General features: G+C 46.2%; 1 protein-coding gene across 1 annotated transcript in view; it reads left to right on the forward strand.

The window, feature by feature from the left end:
• The first annotated feature begins 549 nt into the window (after window positions 1-549).
• The window catches only part of BARX2 (BARX homeobox 2), a 64,281-nt gene continuing 45,255 nt past the window's right edge, over window positions 550-19,575 (forward strand). The window contains exon 1 of the mRNA XM_010986276.3: window positions 550-758. Coding sequence (XP_010984578.3) covers window positions 572-758 — 187 coding nt within the window. The 5' untranslated portion in view covers window positions 550-571. The remainder of the gene's footprint in view (window positions 759-19,575) is intronic.

A 19,575-nucleotide genomic window follows, 5' to 3' on the forward strand; every position in this document is an offset into this window, starting at 1 on the left:
GGTGGGAGCCGGGCCGGGAGCGCGGCCTGCCCGGTGTCAGGGCGCTGCGGGGGCTCCGCCGGGGCAGCGGCCCGGGAGGGCCTAATTGGCGGGGGCGGCGCGCGCTCCCCGCACGGCGCGCACACACGGGCGCGCACACTCAGCACACACACCTGGAGCTCGTCCCAGGAGGGGGGCGGGGAGGAGAGCCAAAGCGAGAGTCTTAAAATAGGCAGGCAGAGGAGCGCGAGCCACTGAGAGGCGGGAGGAGGCGAGCGAGAGCGGCGGGCACGAGGCGCGCAGGTCCGCGCCGGGGTGGCACAGGCGGGCTGGGCGGGGTGGGCGCCGACGCCCCTCGGCGGCCGACTCTCCGCGCGGCTCCGCCGCCGGCCGTGCAGGAAGCGCGCGCTGATTGACAGCTGCGCCGGCCCCAAAAGGATCGGCGAAGATGCTGCTCCGCGGGTGGGTCTAGACGCGCGACCGGCGCGCCCGGTGCCCGCTCCCCGCCGCGCGCCTCCCGAGCCCCACCGCCTCCCGGCCGCGGAGGAGCCGGGCTGAGGCCCGGGCCGGCGGGCGCTCGCCCCGGCTCACCATGCACTGCCACGCGGAGCTGAGGCTGAGCTCGCCCGGCCAGCTCAAAGCAGCCAGGCGGCGCTACAAGACTTTCATGATCGACGAGATCCTCTCCAAAGAGACCTGCGACTACTTTGAGAAACTTTCCCTCTACTCCGTGTGCCCGTCGCTGGTCGTGCGACCCAAGCCCCTGCACTCCTGTACCGGTAAGACAGGCCGCCGGGGGCGGATGGGTGCGGTAGCTTTGGCGGGGGTGTCGGGCGCGCTACCGCCTCTGTGCTCCCACCCGAGGGCTCGAGGAAGGGCCCCGGGGCCACGCCTGTGCCCTGCAAGGGGTCCAGGCCCGTCCGCGGCCGGCGTTGGCGGCGGCGTCTGCGGCGCGGGGAGGCAGGGCCGGGTGCGGACGGCGCGGTGGGCGATGCCGAGGGCAGGAAGCCCCGCGGCCAGCCGGCCGCCCCGCAGCGCCCGTGCTCCGCGGGCGGGAGAGCCTTCCTCCTCCCCAGCGCCGCTGTGGTTTTCAGTCAGAAAGTTCAAACCCTTGACCTGATTCGGCACCTAAATCATTGTTTCAGGAAGTGGCGTTGCTTCACCACTTTGAGGTGCCTCGTCCAGCCTCCTCGTGTCTCCACTGGGAATTTTACAAGTCAGTCGGTGTCCTGAGGTTCCCAGCAAAACCCTGAATTCACTGAACTTTATTAAAAGAATCTCTTTCTGGGGAAGCAGTCCTGGAATGTCTCGCGTCGCGGCGCAAGCCCAGAGGTCAGCCCAGTTAGTTTTAAGTAACTGAAAAACAGGGCTCACAATAAAAACATTCCTCAAGTCTGGTTTCCCTGCACCACCAGAGCTCCGACCCGTAGTAAAGTTAAAGAGCGCTGAATAAATATATTGAAGAAAGCCGTAGGTTTATGTAGAAAATAAATCCAAAGGTATTTTTTGAAACCTGTGAGTGCATTAAGAGAAACTCCCAGTTTCATAGTGCCCTGGCATTATTAGGATTTAGGTGATCCAAATGTGGGTATAGTCAAAAAAAGAGCATTTTTTATTAAAAAAGTTATTGACTGTACTTTCAACTAAAGGTAAAAATTGAGGATTTCCAAACCAAAAGACCCTTTGGGGTTATGTTTGTTGCATGGGTGGCATGAAGTAAATTAATTTGATTTGGCTTACGTTGAAAAAGTACAGTGAAGAGCTGGCAGTGTTCCTGGAAGATGTTTTGGGACTGTTCGGGCCCAGAGCTGCTAGTCCCCAGAGCTTGCGATACTGTGTGTTCCGTTGGTTCCACTGTTAGTCTCTCTCGGACAATCAGTAAATATGTGTAGAAGTACATTCAGTAAAGTTCTTTTACAACCACGTTGTTCCTACATGTATTTGGTAATGAAATGAATATTATCTCCAGTTGCTTCTTTGTGAACTGGATTTTGTCTGTAACGTGGCGTTAGGCCTGATCGCCCACAGTAAGACTTGTAATTTCAAAGCCAAGGAGTATGCAAAACAAGAAACCAGAAGGATGTTCTTGACGTTGATGCCTTTATATGTGTGTGTCTGCCATGCGTTAAGCCTGGGGTGAGTTGTCTACACAGATCTTGGAGAGGGGAGATAGGCTGAATCTTGTTTTGAGCATAAATAATCATTTGCGACAAGAACTCAAGTCCCTTAAAGGAAGAAGAGAGGATCTGCTTTAGTCAGAAAGCCTCTGTGCACCCCGCGAAGGGGGCTCCTAGACAAAGCAGAAGACCTTCTTCTCAACACCTTGCCTGATGCCGGCAAACTTTGTAGTGACCTTGTGCCACACATCGACTTGCAGGCAGCTTTTCCTGGCTTTTAGCAGTCACAGAATTGGATCAGAGAAGAAATCATGCCAGAGAAAGAGTAATAAATAGCCTCAGAAGACAATGATCCAGTCATCAGTCGAGGCTGAGTAGGTTCTGTGTTTTATTGAACCTTGTGTGGGACATAAATCAGAGGAAAATAAAATGATTCATATGTACTTTTGTGAGTGTTGAAAGTGAGCTGCGTGTACTTCATGAACTGAAAGTCTGTGCTTTTGCCATTCTCTGCCGGCTTGTGGGTGAGGGCGGTACCAGCCCTGGTGCTCTTGCCCTGTCCGCCCCCTCCCCAAGCTTGATTTCTTTAGATTGCTCTTTTGAAAATGTGTTGGGATTTTGCTCTCGTTGAGATTTAAAATATAGAAACTGGGATTTTCCAGTGGAATTAAACTCATAAATACTGGCTACAATCGTCCACACTTTCAGACCATAAGCTTGCAGTGGGGTTTACGATTACAGTTAAAGCCTTACGTGTATTAGATCATGGGAGCCCCATTAGTGACTTCTCAGAGGTTTTGCAAATAACATGCTTTCAAAGCATTTTGGTTGCTTTCAACAGTTACGTTCAGGATCAAGAATCTTAGATTGGATGAACTTGATTAATTTAAAAAACAGCAATATGTTGCTGGCATCCATAACGAAACTACATATGTATATGTATATGTATATATATATATATAAATTTTTTTTCTGGATAGACATAAATATTTAGCACTTTCCGTGGAACCAACGCATAAAATGTCCAAATCAAGTGAAAGGTGTGCACTGGAATTAAAGTTAGTGAACTTTCTCACCCTTTGGTTTGCCGTTTTAAGATTTAAATAACTAACAAAAGTGAGTTTCATCAGATAAAATAATGAAAACTAAGATAAAAAAGTGAACCCCCTGCACAATAAGTACATAACACTGTTGTGGAAAAAACAGCTCCAGTGTTTAAAAAGCATCTGCATAATTAAGCAATCCGTGTTTAGATTTAGTAATCCAGATGTCAGGTTATGATACTGATCTCCTCGGGCAGAAGAGCATGTATTCAAGTAAGCTGAGAAATGGAAACATTTTCATCAGGGGGATGATCACGTGACAGTAATTGGTTATTAGACACTCTAACTTTGATGAAATACTCATCTTCCAAAAAATTATTATATGAGCAGGCCCTTTCTTATTAAAATACAGTAATTTTAGTTTTCAGAAGCTCTCTAAATTGATGTGTTTCCCAGTGGATATCCTACGTCACTGAGAAAGGGGATCCTTTTCTTAAAGCCAAACTAAAGGAACAATTGGCATTAAATTTTAAATAAAACTTAAAAAAAAAAACCAAACTAAGCCTGAAAAGAGCCTCCATTTGGAAAAATAAAAATTTGTCATTCAGACCATTGACGAGGTGTGAAACACGTTTAGAATTAATTTAGTTTATAGCATGTTGGCTATAATTTTATTTTAAAATCTTATAATAGCAATCCTCCTTCAGAATGGAAACATATTGCTGTTCAGAAGGCAGTGATGATCTCTCGTAAACATTGGAACGTTGACAGTGATTGAAAGCCGAAAATGAGGTGCAGTCTATGAGATCATAAATACTATTTAACTCTTGGGTGCGCTGTTTTATTTTTCTGGTTGTGATTAATGTTTCTTGGTGGAAGAGTCACTGGAACTGGCTTCTCAGGACGGAACAGACTGCAGAGATATCCGCACGGGTTACTTTTGAAGGATCTCTCTTTCAGTTTGGTCTTCAGAAACAGGCAGAGTTTCTGAATTTGACGGGCATTTGGAAAACACCAGTAGCTTGCTTCACAAAAACATTGATCCTAAGAGTGTTCATATGAGGATACTGAGAAACCAACCTGCTGTGCATGATTACTTATAACTTACTAAAATTTCTTCTCCTTATAACCTAGAATTACACGAGACTTAAACATGCACGTTTAGGGGGAGGTGAACATGGATATTCGTACGTTTTGCAACCCGTGACCAGTACACGACTTTAGTCATTTCACTAACACCTGTAGTCTGATTCCTTCCCTCTTCTCGGGCAGAAGGATTCTGTTGAATCTTTCTCCGTGACCTCCAGTGGCCAGTCTCATGGAGCTGACTGCTGAATTTTGGAGCTGGAAGGGGTTATAGAGATCAAGACCAACCTCCCCAGGTAGAACACGCTTTCTTTTGTGATGTGCTAGGGTCACGTCAGCGCTTAAATGCAGTTTCAGTCCACACTGCACAGCGCTGCCCTTCTTACTAGGGTGCTCAGAAATCAAGAAGGCTGCCCCAACTCGGTTACACACCCAGGATGAATCCGTGCAGTCACACCCAAGGGACAGTCAACCAGCCAATTAAAAGGGGCATGTGGGAAAGGAGGTGGCTTTGAGAACATTTCATTCTTTGGTGGGTCCAAGCGAAACAAGTTCTTTGGGGTGGTGTCCTTTGGTTCATTTTTATCACAAAAATTGGGTGTCATTCCGGTGAAAAATGAAATGAGGTGTGGACGTGTGTGATGACTTCTATGGGAGTTAGGGAGCCGGCTGCTGATTCACGAGTTGACTCCAGTGATTCTCCAAATCTTAGCTTGGTCTTTTAGTTGGGGACCAAACCCCGTAGGCTTTGAGAACCTGAGAGTCGGGCCCTGGAATGTTAATGGAGAAATATAAACTGGGGGCCTGGGAAAATGAGCATTATCGACAAGCATTTGGGTTTCTGCCAGGGGCAAATAGGCTTTTATTAGCCATTACTCGTAACTGCTTCTCCTGTTCCCATTCTGAGGGCACATAAATTGAGGGGTGCACAGGGTATAGGACTCAGCAGGGTCAGGATGTATTTAGAGCTGAGCTTTTCTGGACTCTTCAGCTGTTGCCCCTTACTCCTTCAGTCTTCTAGCGCCTTTGCTGAGCAGAGGTGCTGGGCTTCCTTCGCGGTCAGTTTTAACTAGTGAGTAGTTTGCCAGCAGTTTCTTCGCTGGTTCTGACGGTTCTAATAGCAGATGGGAAAATGTGCTGAAACTTGGCAAGTTAAAATGCCTTTCCAAAGGTCTGTGATCTTCAGTCCCATTTGATTCAATAACAGTTTAATTCAACACATATTTATGCTTGCTTGGTGGTGGCACCGCCATTACATGTAAGTTTAATCTTAATCTTGACTAATGTATTTGAAACTTTTCTCTGACGCATCTGGAGAACCATTGCCAAGTTCTCTGTCGTCCTCCGGAGTCTATGTGGGCAACGTGGAATTCGGATGGGGAGCGTCATGACAGTTTAATCCTTTTCAATCTGGAATTTTCTCTTTGAACTCCACCTAAAGGTATTATCAGCACCCAAACTGCCATATTACCCTCCTTCAGGACCACTCAGTTGAAATGGTATCCGTAGTAAATCTTCTGTGAAACCCGTCTCCTGCAGCTGGGCTCGTGTCGGTTGTGCCTCTGGATCCAAAATAGAACTTGTGATACCAGGGGACAGTGTGAAGTTGCCAGTGGTAACAGACGCCAGGAGTCTAAGTGAAAAGCCTGTTGGGTGTGTACATCCCAGGAATCTGTATGAAGAGCAGGAAGGACAGGACAGTTAAAGTTTGTTTAGATTGTAAAGAGAGATTACAATGAAAAAAGGGAAGGAATAGGGAAAAGAAAGAGTGGGTTTCTTGGAAACTCTTGAAACCACTAGATTGTGCCTTGCAGGTAGCGTGGTGCCCTTCACAATGGCCGGAGGGGCAAACCAAAGGTGGCTTCTGAAACTTCTGTTCATGCACAGATAGTAAATGACTCAAGTTGATTTTACTGGGACACCTGCTGGGTCCCTTGAGGGAAGAGGCCGGGCCCACCCAGCATTTAGCTTTCGCCTCAGAGGACTGAGTCAGTGTTAATGCAGAAGCATTTTCAGGTGCTGTTTGGACTTTGTTTTGAGGTCAGGAGGAAGAGGAGCAGAGGTGGAAGTCAGGTCCACGCCACCTGAGGCTCCCCCATTTGTATGAAGTCTGTGATCGTCTGTGGGTGTCACGGGGCCTGCCGGGCCCTGCTTGCACTGGTCCTGTGGCTAACCCAGTGATGAGCTCGTAGCTGGACCGGGTTAGAGGGCTGTGGACCCTAGAGGAGAGGTACAGATCGAAGCCTCATTTTGCATCCACTCTTGGAGATGCTGTTTTCCATTCGGGTCCTGTGGATGCGGGGTTTTTACTGTGGTATCAGAGTGGACCCCACTCACAGCTGATGAGTTGCTTTCTCATCCAGAACTTTCCAAAGCCCATGGGTGCTCACTGGACTGATGGGACCCACCCTGCTGCAGGTGGTACGTTTCTCTTGGAAGGAGCATGACAAAGAGAAAAAAGAGAAGGATTGAGAACATGTGGGCAGAGACTCCCCATATGTGGCGAGGCCCCTCTGCCCCGCCTGGCAGTGTTTCAGCTGCTGTGAGTTTGGAAGGGTTGTTCCTCCTTCCAGGGCACAGATGACAGAATGAGAATTGGCGCTAGAACTTATTAATAACAAGGTTTGGGCAAGGACCTTGAACCAGCTCGGTGGTATTAACAAAATAACAAATACTCTGTTTCCAGGAAGGGAGGTTTTGTTTTGTTTTGTTTGTTTATTTTTCAAACCAGAAAACCTTTGCAGACCCTCAGGATTGAATTTATTTTTATTGTAGCTTAATAACAGTTAGAAAAAGAGATGTCTTGTTACAATTAATGCTCTAAATAAAAACACAGTTAATTTTCCATTACAGCGTCTAATTACTTATCATCACCAGGACGTTTTTATATGGCAATTTAAGTTCTTGAAAGTGGAAACTTGGCACACATTTAAGGAAGAAAGCAGTGCACCTGGATAGATACCAGACGATGGTCTAATTATATTTGGGCTGGAGTTGACTCTTAACACACGAGTGCTCCGCGGAAGACAGGAGGAGAGTCAACAGGGAAAGTCTCTGGTTTCTTTAGCGCTGGTTGAAACTGAATATGGAGGGAGGTAATCTGCGTGAGAGGTGATGTGCAGGTGCATCTGAAAAGGGCCCTGCCAGCCACTGACGGAGGCCAAAGTCAGGACTCCCGCTAGGCCTGGGGGTCAGCTCTATGCTTCCTGATGCACGGGGGGTGTTCGTAAAGATGAGCATGGCCTTTCTCCAGGGAGAGGCCGGACGCAACTGAGTAGAAGCCAAGTTGGGAGGATCTCAGCATGAAACTGAATCTGTTAAGAGTCCAGGCAGAGCTTACGTGATTCATGTTTACTGCATCTCTCTAGCTTACTGCCCACGGTGCCCTTGGGAACACGGTCTTCTGGATATTTGGGATAGATAAGTATTTCCACAGCGTGCCTGCCACCAAGGTGATGTCAGTGCGCGTTTGATCATTATTTAGAAAACACTTCTGTGTGCAGTAGTGACGTGATGGTTGTCCCTTCACTTACTCGAGGGTCACTTACGACCTGTGGTGATCTGCGGCGGTCTTGGGCCTGGTGGCATCTCATCAAGTCATGGCTGTATTTCCACCCCAGGAATACCCAGCAGGTCCCTAACACCGGTTTACCTGCCAGGCTTCCCTCTTTCCAGAATCCCTTTCACCCAGTGACATGACCATTGTTGAAATTCAGGATCGTGGTCACTTCACAGACAAGGTCACAGCCTAGACTGAAGGATGTGAAACTTCGATGTTTAGATGAAGCAATACCCAGGAGCATCGACTTTGCACGTTCTCCTGATGGTGGCTTATAAACAGCAGAGTCCTGATACTCTGACTCTGGCGGAGAAAGCGGAGCCGGGAGAGTTGCCGAGAGCTCCTGAGTCCTGAGCTTTTATCCCAAAGGGAGCTATGAAGTGGGGAGAAATGCAAGAAGCACGTACTCTGTACCCCGAACCTTCTTCATACTCATCACAGTAATAGAAATAGTGACTTTCTTTTGAGTGCTCAGCATGTAACAGGCCCTGGACTAGGTGTGTTATGATCGGTTTCCAATTATTTTTTATGAATTCTTCATTTTATTAGTGGAAAGCAGAGAAGTTAAGTAACTTTCCCAAAGTCACAGCGTATATGAAGGTCTTTTACAAAACCACGTGAAGAAAGGCAAGAAGACAGGTTGGCAGTTCACAGAAATGAAGACCTAGGTGTCCCGTGAACGTGAAAGGATGTTCAGCCTCCCCGGTCGTCAGGAAAACACAAGTGAAAATGAGGTACCATCTCATCAGAACCATCAGACAGATAAACTAGAAAGAGTCTGGCTGACAGACTTGGTCGTTTGCTGACGGTGAGAGTGTGGTTTGGTACAGCTGCTCCAGGGAGCAGCCTGGCAACACCTCGAAGCTGCAGAAACACGTGTGCTGCCCGCTCAGCAGCCCCGCCCGTGCTGGTGCCTCGGCCATCCCTGCACGTGTGCAAAGGGCCCTGGGGGAGGGACGCCCGTTTCTGCGCTGCTGATGATAGTGGAAGATCTCTGGCTGTCTAACTGCCCTTCGGAGGGAAAACAATGGAATCATACGTGTTAATTCATGCAGTGAAATTCCGTGCAGTGATGAGTATGAATGAACCAGATCTACTTGTATTAATACTGATAAGATTAAGGAATACAAGGCTGAGGGGAAAAAAAAAGTTGTAGATTGATACTTAACAGTCTAATACCATTTACATAATGCTTGAAAACATGCAGACTAATACTGTGTATTGTTTAGAGAGGCCAGGGCATGGGACTGGGAGGGCTACACATAGATTTTTACTTTTCTGTGTAATAATTTATTTATTAAGGAAGAGAAAAGGCCTAATGTAAGTCAAATTAAGATTTGACAAAGCTTGTTCATGGTTACACAGATGTTTATTTCATTATTCTTTGTATTTTTCTGTATGTTTGATATTTTCTAGAATACAAACATCAAAACAATGGCACAGGAGACCCCACATATCTGTGAGACTTGATCTTGGGGGACTTTTGAGGGCTTGCATAATAGCTTTCTATCGTGAAACAGAAGCTTTTAGCTCCAGAGATTCCTGTGCACAGTCTCACAGTGGCGAAAGAAGAACTTAATTAGACACATGTGTCCAGCTCACCCTAAAACCACCACTGCAGCTTCTGAAATTGGCTTTGGATCTCACTCACCTCCCCGACTGGGCGGGGACATCATTTATCACCACGGTAACCGCTCTTCCCCCAAGTAATGCTTTGGCATGTGAATAAACGGGCTCCGCGCTGCGTGCTAGGGCTGGAAGGAATTGCTGGTGAAGTGTGTGTGGTGTTTGTTTTCCCCAAATACACATCGATGATCATGCAAGCAAGACTTGTTAGTTTTAGACTCATAGACATAAAAAGCAAACTTACAGTCACCAGAGGGGAAGAGGGTAGGGAGGGATAAATTGAGAGTTCAAGATTTGCAGATACTAACTACTGTATATAAAATAGATAAACAAGTTTCTTCTGTCTAGCACTGGGAACTATATTCAGTATCTTGCAGTAGCCTGTAATGAAAAGGAATATATGCATGTACATGGATGACTGAAACATTATTCTGTGCACCAGAAATTGATACAACATTGTAAACTGACTAGACTTCAATTTAAAAACAAAAACAGAAACAAAAACAAGACCTCAGACCAGATGTGGCCCGAGTGCCAGTTTTCCAGCTCCTGTTCCAGAGCAGAGGCCGCATCCTGCCTGCAGCCTGCTTTTGTAAGTAAAGTTTTATTGGAACACACACATGCACACAGAGTTGTTAGGTTTTTTCCTTTCTTCTTAATGATGTTTAAAGTCACAGTAAATTGCCTTTTTTTTTTTTTTAAAGAATTTACTTTTTATTGAAAATAAATGTATAACAGTAAGTAGATGGCTACAATAGCAAAAATGTATAACCCTATGTATGTTTATTTTAATATTTATTTATTTAAGTTGATGTTCGGTCAGTTACAATATGCCCATCGCTGTGTACAGCAGTGTCCCAGTCATGCATGTACATACACATATTCATTTACACAATTAATTGCCTTTGGTTGCACTTGCTTTTATACCTATCTGCTCATGTGATAAACCAGCCTTGGCTTTTGACCAGTGGTCATTACTGTTGACAGTTTAACTTAAAACATTGTCTAGGGACATCTGTGAATACCAAAGAATCAAAAAATGTTAAAATGTAGCTTCTTAGCAGGGACCAGTCATGTCCATATTGGCATATAAGCTGCCTGAGTTCTTTTTATTTTTCTGTAACCATGATTTGACTTTAAAACTTCGATGTGTGGTGTCAAGGATTGGTAGGAAGGGAGGAGAACCGTTACCGTGGTAACCACACAGCGCGCTGTCTATCAGGGATGGTAAGCGGTGGTCCTGTGCTTTGGAGAGGTTAACCTGGACCACATTACTCTCCAGGGACATCTGTGGTGGCAGGTGCTTTGTTCAGCGTGTCTTAATAGCCAAGACATTCGTCTTTTCTCTGCAAAATACTTCCAGTTGATAAATGTTGCTTTAAGATATTTTAACAAAAGTCTGGCCCTTCGGGAGCACCAACTTTCTGTGTCCCTCCATAGGGAAGGGACTCCTTGGTGTGAATGAAACAGTGTGTGTAGCCAGGAGGCTGCCAAAGCGTTTCCCCCTCCAAGACCACCTCTCTCTGTCTGAGTACACACAGGAACAGGGAAGCAAGAGATTCCCAGCGCTCAGGGCCATGTCCCACCCCAGCCGCCGGTGGCCAGGGTCGCTGTGCTTTCCTGGGTACTGGGCAGGGCGGCTGTGGTCAGCAGGGGCTGACGATCGCTTCTAGAGGCGGGTGGCCGACTTGGACGTGACTGAAGGGCTGGTGGACCTATCAGATTTGCTGCCAGTGAACAGACCTTCAGGAAGGGTGGCAGGAGCGAGGCCCTCTGCATTTTATCTTCCCTGGATGGACACACAGGATGGCCATGGTGACTCAAACAGACTGGAACTTCATTTGTGTCTTTCTCTGTCCCCCTCCTGGGTCCCTCCAGTGAAATCTTAGCCCTCATGAAGTGGGCTGGCCAGGCTCAAGGCTGTGAACAGAGTGAACACCATCGAGAGACATGTTCCAAAGGGCTGCGGCTGTCTGTCCAAGATAAAATCTGGCCGCAAGCCTGCTGCTCTGCAGTCAGCTCACTGGCGACCCGTTTGACAGGTGCACCTTGGATCTTGTCTTTGGAACTACTTGGGAAAGGACAAATGAGGATGTGGGATATTTAGGGCAGCTTTGAACACGTTTCCCTGTGGGAAAGGGACGTATTTTTAATAAAGTTCCACGTCTTTTCTTTTTTCACAACTGAACATTTTATTGAAATGATTGGTGAATCAGCCCAGAGGATGGTTTTCTGGGGGGAGGATGTTGTTAATTTTGTTATTCCTGGATATTTCAGCAACGCATTATTGCTCTTAGCATGCGAGACAGCTGCGTATCTGGGAAGCACGCTTTCAGCCCTCAGTTCAGAGGAGGCAGAAAGGAAGACCCTGGTGGAGGGCTGGTTTTTTTTTTTACTGGGACATTGAGCCTTGGTAGTTAGCACAGTTAGCTGCATACACAGAACATGTGCCACTTTTTAGGGGACTGCAAAATAAAAATAACAACAGTTACAAAGGGTAACGGTGTGCCAGGCACTGGGTGCTTGTCTGCATGAAGTCTTGTAAACTAAATGGAGGGCCTGTCAGAAATGGTTATTATCATCACTGCTTTTCGGGTGAGGAAAGGGAACCTTGGGAGGTTAAGAAAATGGCAACACAGTCACGTGAGGAGGTGGCAGTGCTGACACTGGAACTCAGGTCTGTCTCTTTCCATACAAAGCTCCATCCTCTACATAATCACACGGAGGGGTGTCGATTAGAAGTCAAGTCTGTCTCCTTCCATGGGGGCTCCTTGCTTTATGTAAAGAGAGGTGCAGTGAGTGTGCCAGCTCCCTACGGATTCACGTAGAACCCATTAACTCCTTTACACGTATTCATGACCATTTTCTGTGTGCCAGTGTGTCTTTCATGTCCTGTGTTTATTTGGGTTCTGAGCAATTCCATACGAATCCTAAGCAGCACTGCTGTCTTTTCGGGGGGTCTGGATGGTAATTAGGTTTACTTATTTGTGTATTTATTTACTTTAATGGAGGTACTGGGGATTGAACCCAGGACATCGTGCATGCTAAGCACGCGCTCTGCCACTGAGCTCTACCCTCCCCCAGCAGCAGTGCTTTCTTTGGAGGAAGTGAGTGGCTGGAGGATTGGAGACCTGTTGCCATCCCCTGGGTGACCGTGAGCTCACCCATTGCCTCCGACGTCAGTGTCCGTGGCTGGGTGGCGTCTCAAGGCTCCTGTGGTCACGGTGCTTCCATGGGTTGTGGTTACTGAAGAAAACTTTTCTGTGGAAGTCAAGAGTGGGATTCCCGTTCATTCATTCATTCATTCATTCTTGTGAACAGAGAAAAAATGCTTAACCACTAAATACCAGCCATTTGCTTTGACAGTTAAGACTTGGAATATTTTTCATGAAATACTCATTATTAGGTTCAGTGGGGAAAAAGTCTGGCCATTAGTTGGGTATCACTTAAAACAAAAGCATAAGGAATTAATTGTTTTCACGTGTCTAGTTGGGCTGGTGTGGGTTCTGTGAGTCTCTATTTTTAAAAAGATGAAAATGAAAAGTCAGCTTTGGGAATCACTATAGTGTCGATGACAGCTTACAGGTAAGATTGAGGGAGTACATCCTGTGACTCAAATATATGAAGCCATTAGTAAAGTCATTCTAGTGGGTGGACTTTGAGTCAGGTGATCCTGGTGGTGTTTGTGTTTTATTATCTGTGTGACCTTAGGCAAGTCATTTCGCCTTTCTGACACTGTTTCCTCATCTATAAAAGGAACTTGGTAATAACTACCTAAGAGGGTTAGCAATGTAGGTTAAGTGAGATGATGTGTAAAGCATTTAGCTTAGTTCCTGGCACGCAAGTGCTCAGTAATTGGTAGCTTCTATTACCAATAATTACCTTATAATAATAACCTCATCTCAGTTGGCTGAAGCACAGCCCTTCAGAGAAAGATGACTATTCTTGGTGAATGAAGCTCAAGAAAAATTAAATGTCCTTAAAAAAAAACCAACCCTTTCACCCTGGGGCATTCTTGTGGGTTCTGCCACTGGACTGGATGCCTTTTAAGGCTTCTTGCAACCTGGGTGGTCTGTGAGATGTTTACGTTCACGTCTTCATGAATAGGTATGTTTTATTCCCCCCACCTTTCTATTCTATGATGTGAATTCAGAAGGTTGTAGATTCGCACATGAGGGCACAAGCAGGCCAGGCACTGTGGCATCGCAGAACGTGCTTTGTTACTTCGTTTTTCACAAGACTAGCCCGGGATCAGGCACCCCAGGAGCTGTGTCATCACACTGCTGTGCATCTCGAGAACCGTCGAAGAAAAGTGGCAGAACGTCTCAGCACGGTTAGTTTTGTCTTTTTCTTTGAAGAGTAGCGAGAGGGACGGTCTTTTCTTCGGGGGGAGGATACGAGTAGTTTCATCCCTTTATCTCAAGTGCTGAGAGAGAAAAGGAGTTCACTTGGCACCTGCTTTTCTAACGGGTGGTGTGGAGAGAGGCAGCGGGGTGGGGCGGTGCCCATCGTCCTAGTATGTTAGCGTCCCAGTGATTCAGAGGGAGCTGCGAAGGAAGCCCCTGTATGACAACTTGCAGGTGCTGGCGTGGCTTGTTTACGGTTGCGTTCTGGCCACCGTGCAGGGCTGCACGCGCAGGGTTCTGCACGGCTGTTTTCCTGGAGTTGTGTTGAACTAGTCACTAGTGTCTTAGGAAGCCAAGTATCTGCTGATGAAATGCTTGCATTGGTGACTCCCCTCCACAGGGAGAGAAAAGTTCTTTTTATTTTTTAGGAGTGATATATTTTTTTAAAATTTTGATCGAAGTACAGTCAGTTACAATGTGTCAATCTCTGGTGTACAGCCCAGTGTCCCAGTCTTGCATATACATACGTATATTCGTTTCCATTTTTTTCCATTAAAGGTTATTACAAGATACTGAGCATAGTTCCCTGTGCTATACAAAAGAAACTTTTTTTAAAAATCTACTTTTATGTATAGTGGCTAACATTTGTAAATCTCAACCTCCCAAATTTATCCCCTCCCACCCCCTTTAGAAAAATTCTTTTGATGAGGCAAAGGAAGCCCCCCTCATGGTGTGGAGGAAGCCCCAGGGACCAGGGCAGTACCCCCATCCCCTGTGTATAGTGAGGGTTCCTACGAGCAGTCTCTAGTGACGTCATCCAGGTTCAGGGCAGGTGGGGGCAGGACAGGTGGACTTGTCATCACAGTGCTTTGTGGAGAGAACACTGACGGGTCCCCTAGACGCCTCAGAACCGTCGTGGAAATTGGACTCAGTTGGAGATGTGGGTGTTTGGCAGCTTGCTGAGAATATTCTGCTCACCTGGTGAACTCAGAGAGGCAAAGCATTTACATTCCAGCAGGAGGGGGAGCCGGCAGGTATCTGGGAGGGGAGGTGGGGAAGGAAGCAAGTCATTGTCCTGCAACACGGGATCCTGACATGCTTGTTCAGCATTTCTTGTCCGCAGTGGGAAAACAGATTTGAAAATGAGAATGGAACACTTCATTTTGGAAATTGCCTCATGAGTACATGCTTATTATCAGAGGCGTTCCTCATAACTGACAGTGGCTGATGCCTTGGGATGGGGCAACGGCCTGCCCAGCTGCCCAGGCTGCCTAATTATCATATAGATGTTAATGATGCACTCCAGAGTTTCAGCATCCCGGTGGTTACTACATTACAATGCAGTCACAGTGTTCGTGCAGGAAGTCACGTGCACTCGAGAGGGGAGAAGGCAGCGTGAGAGCAGAGTTCAAGGTGGAAATCCTGTTAGAAAGCCTCCCTCTCGGCCCTCCTCCCACTCATGGCCTCACTTTCTGCTGCTGATAAAACACGCCCGCCTCCCCGGTGTTGTTTTGGGGAAGAGTGATTAACTAGGGAGTCTCAACTTAATGCCCTGCAAAGATGAACGGCAGTGAACGAGCAGACTTCACGGGAGGGAGCTGAGCAGTCTCGGGGCCGTCCCGGGCATCACTGCGCTCTCTGGGCAACCAGACTGGGGGCCGAATTTGGACCTCCTCTGTCTTCTTTCTGCCATGAGCTAAGAGTGGTTTTCACACCTGTGCGTGGGAGGAAAGAAATCAGAAGAATAACATTTCATGACAGGTGAGACATCTGTGAAGTCCAGATATTGGTGTCCCTAAAGTTCTACTGGCCCACAGTCCCTCCCATTTGTGTCCATATTGAGTCGTTTTGCCAGAGAGAGAGAGTGGCCTGCAGAACCTAAAATATTTTCTCTCAGGCCCTTCACAGGACAAGTTTGCAAACTCTTGATCAGGACTATTGGCAGCAGGGTTCCTGGGCTGTGAAATGAAGTTGCTCCTGATCCACGCAGTATGATGTCATTCCGGGGCGCAAAACCCCAGACCGCGGTTGTGTTACCCTGTGACGCGGGAGACCTGAACGCGGGAGCGTCGTGCAGAGTTCTGCAAGGACTCTCTTAGACTGAGGTCAGCCCTTAGCAAAACGGACACATTTCCAAACCTTTCTAGAAACAACACTCGATTTTTCCGCACAGAGAGAGGGGTCAGAAATATTTGCAGTAAAGTGGCTGTGGTGCCACTGAATTTGGGGGACTTTTCTTCATGGTCCTAAGCCTCTCTGGTTTTCCCAAAGGAAATTTGAGAACGACAGCTTCTGAGAGGCTGGGAGCATCACAGTTCCTGACGTTTTCTAGTTTGAGGTTTGGGTGACTTTTATAGGCTTCTCGTTTGACTTTAATTTGTTGCCAGTCTTTTGAAATAATAGTGATAATAGCAAACATTATGCAATCACGTTTGCACAGCCCCACCCGGAAGGGTTTGCATAGCTGGATAAAGCACTTAATTGCTGTGCAAATGCACATCTATAGGTGCCTCTGGGAACTGTCAGCTCTCAGTCCGGGCTGCCAGGCCTTTCAGGAAGTATGAAGCATGGTTCTCTCGGGGCCTCAGTCCACCCTCACTTTGGTTAAGGCACTTAGGTCCGGGTGAGGCTTCAGTTTTCCAGAGCAGCCCGGAGTAGTGAAGCCCTTGGCAAGCGGGACACTGAAATGAATCTGATTCGGTGCTAGCTTCCTAGTCATTGTTGGGTTTCTCCAGCAACTTGGATTTTGCCCCTGACATTGGGATGAAGTGGAGAAGGGTGAGGACAAGTAGAAGGTGGAGTCACTTCAGAGGAGGAGATGATTGATGTTGCTGGTAAAAATTCTCCCTGGAAGAGGTGTACATGTGGTCCACGCTGCATCTAATTTCCTTACTCCACATCGGAGTTGAAGTTCACAAAATGACAATAATAATGATAAACAACATAAATATAAAAACAAATGAACATCACAGCAAACACTCACATGATACTTACCACATACCAGGCACTGCTCTGAATGCCTTCTGTGAATTAACGTATTTAATTCCCACCATGATCATGTGAGATGCTATTCTTTCATTTAATAGATGAAGAAGCAGATGGAAAGAAGCAGGGAGAGAGACCTCTTCTTGGGTGGGACAGTAGGAAGAGGAGAGGAAGGAAGATTCTTGGTTGTATAGAGACTGAGTACATTAAGGGATAATCTCTGATTTCTGTGATGCTAATAGAAAGACAAAAACCCTTCTCAAAAAATATGGGAGGAAGAGCAGAGGAGAAATGCAAACCTTGTCACACATAGGGACATGTTGTTACCTCATTTGGAGCTTAGATGCCTGAAGAACTTCTTATTTTCAAAAGAATGGTGCTGGGTACAGAATAGATCTTCAGTAACATTAAAAAAAAATTTCTTACATTACAACTCACTTGACCTTCCTTACCTAGTTCCTTATTTCTAGGCTATAAAAACACCCCTAGAATGATGAGGACATGTTTCTTTCCAGGAAACAGTCAAGTTCTTGCAGAGCTGAGGCCCTAGGGAGTGTGTCAGTGCCCAGATTTGCCAAGTGAGTTGAGGATGGACGCAGTTCACTGTTTTATTATCTGCCATGCTCCGCTGCCTTAGCTATTGTTGCAGGCTAGGTATGATTTAAGTAAATTTTACCTGACTGGTAAACTATTTTTAAAAAATTAAATGTTAGGTAGATAAAAATATTTATGTAATATGTGTAAGCTATAAAGAATAACAGTACACGAACACCTGTGTGCCCACCACTCAGGTTAAGAGAAAGGACGTTTGGTCTGCCCGTGCCCCTCCCTGGCGCCGTCCCGGCTCTGTCCGTTAGAGGTACCAGCATCTCTGTTCTCAGTCCACACCCTGCTTTTCTCTGTAGTTTTACCATGTTCGTATCCCTAAATCACAGACTGCTTAGCTTTGCTGGGTTTTGAACTTTATCTGAATGTTACCGCACTGCGTGTATTTTTGTGACTTGTTTTTTCACGTTGCATCCAAGATTTGGAATCACAAAGATTTCAAGAGTCCTCTCTGGGATGCGTGGCTACAGCTCACTCACGTTCGCTCCAGTATCGCATCCAGGCCATAAATACTCCTCAGTCTCTGTACCCACTCCTTTAATGGGCTTCTGGGTTGTTTCCAGTTATTATAGATATTGCTGCTTCAACAGTGCTTGTTAAATTCGTTTTTAAAACCAGTGATCAGGAGGACTCATTTAATTAGTTTTTCTGTGAAAAAGCATAGTCTTAGAGCTAAATGAAAATGAATAACTATTCCTTGCACAGATACAGTTTTCATTTGGGGGCACACACTACCTATTAAATGGGTTTATTTTTCATTGCTTTTAGGGTTAAATTTTTTTCCAGAATTGACAATGATGTATATATTTTTTTCCCTAAGTGAATCAAAGCATTTATTGTAAAAAAAAAAAAAAATCACTGGAAAAGAAAAGAACTCTGCCCAATTTTACAATGAAGGTTTTGCAAATATTTTGATAAACAAAATTGAAAATACTAATTTTCATTTGAATGTGAAGTACTTTCTTCTCTAAATTAAACATTAAGTAAGCTTTTGTCATCCAGAGCAACAAGCAGTATTGCATTATGTAGGTAAGATGGTCTTTGCCCACTCCTGATTATTTGTAGTCTAGAAAATAAATTTTAAAAAAAATTTCAACTTAAAAAGATAGGCCTTGGAAAGCATTTGAAATCATTTACAGAGTTGTGCCAAGGCACAAAGGTTTAAAGCAGGTAAGGCTCCAGATCCACCCAGCTGGTTTTGACTGGGAAGAAGACCAAAACTCAGAGTAATTCGATCACGTAACCGCAGTCACAGAGACCTGCCGTGCCTTCCACGCGTTAATTTTTTTTTTTTTTATTGACTGGTAGCCTGTTTACAGTGTTGTGGTAATTTCTGGTGTACAGCATAGTGATTCAGTTATACACATATAGATTCCTTTTCACGTTATTTTCCATTAGAGGCCATTATAAGGTATTGAATACAGTTCCCTGTGCTCTACAATATAAACTTGTTCGTATATTTTATATACAGTAATGTGTATCTGCTAATCCTAAACTCCTAATTTCCACCTCCCCACTCCCTTTTCTCCCCGGTAACCATGTCTGTGAGTCTGTTTCTGTTTTGTAAATAAGTTCATTTGTGTCATTTTTTTTTAAGATTCCACATATAAGCGGTACTATACAGTTTTTGTCTTTCTTTGTCTGGCTTACATCACTTAGTATGACAACCTCCAGGTCCACCTGTGTTGCTGCAAATGGCATTATTTTATTCTTTTTCATGTGCCATGCCTTTGAAATTCAAATTCTTTAAAATAGCTCTATGAATCTCTAGTTTCGTTTCCAAATGAGAAGCCACAGCTACTTTTCATAATGGTTTTTTTTGGTTTTTTTTTTTTTTTTTTGGCTTCAGTGTCTTCAATTATTTAGCGTCCTTTAAAAAAGACCTTTAATACACTCTACCACAGCATTTGGGGTTTGATTTCCTGCCGTGGCTTGTCCGCACCCTGCGCACCGCGCCGACCTGCAGGGACTGGCCCGCGGCGCCTGCTGCCCGGCGGGGACGAGGCCTCCTGCCTGCGACCCGCGGCCGCGCGGCGCTGCTCGGGGCCCTGCTGTCGTGGGTCGTGGGGACAGGGGTGGCCGCGCGCGCGGGGCGGTGGCGGCTGGTGCCCCGGGCGGCCCTGGGCTTTCCCTCCGCAGGAAGCGGCAGCTTTGCAGGGGCGACCTTAATGAGGTCACTGGGATTAGGCCATGCGTTTGGGGCTGGGTGTGAGGCTTTTCATGTCCCT

The sequence above is a fragment of the Camelus dromedarius genome, chromosome 34 (genome assembly GCF_036321535.1).
Source record: "Camelus dromedarius isolate mCamDro1 chromosome 34, mCamDro1.pat, whole genome shotgun sequence".
Lineage (NCBI taxonomy): Eukaryota > Metazoa > Chordata > Mammalia > Artiodactyla > Camelidae > Camelus > Camelus dromedarius.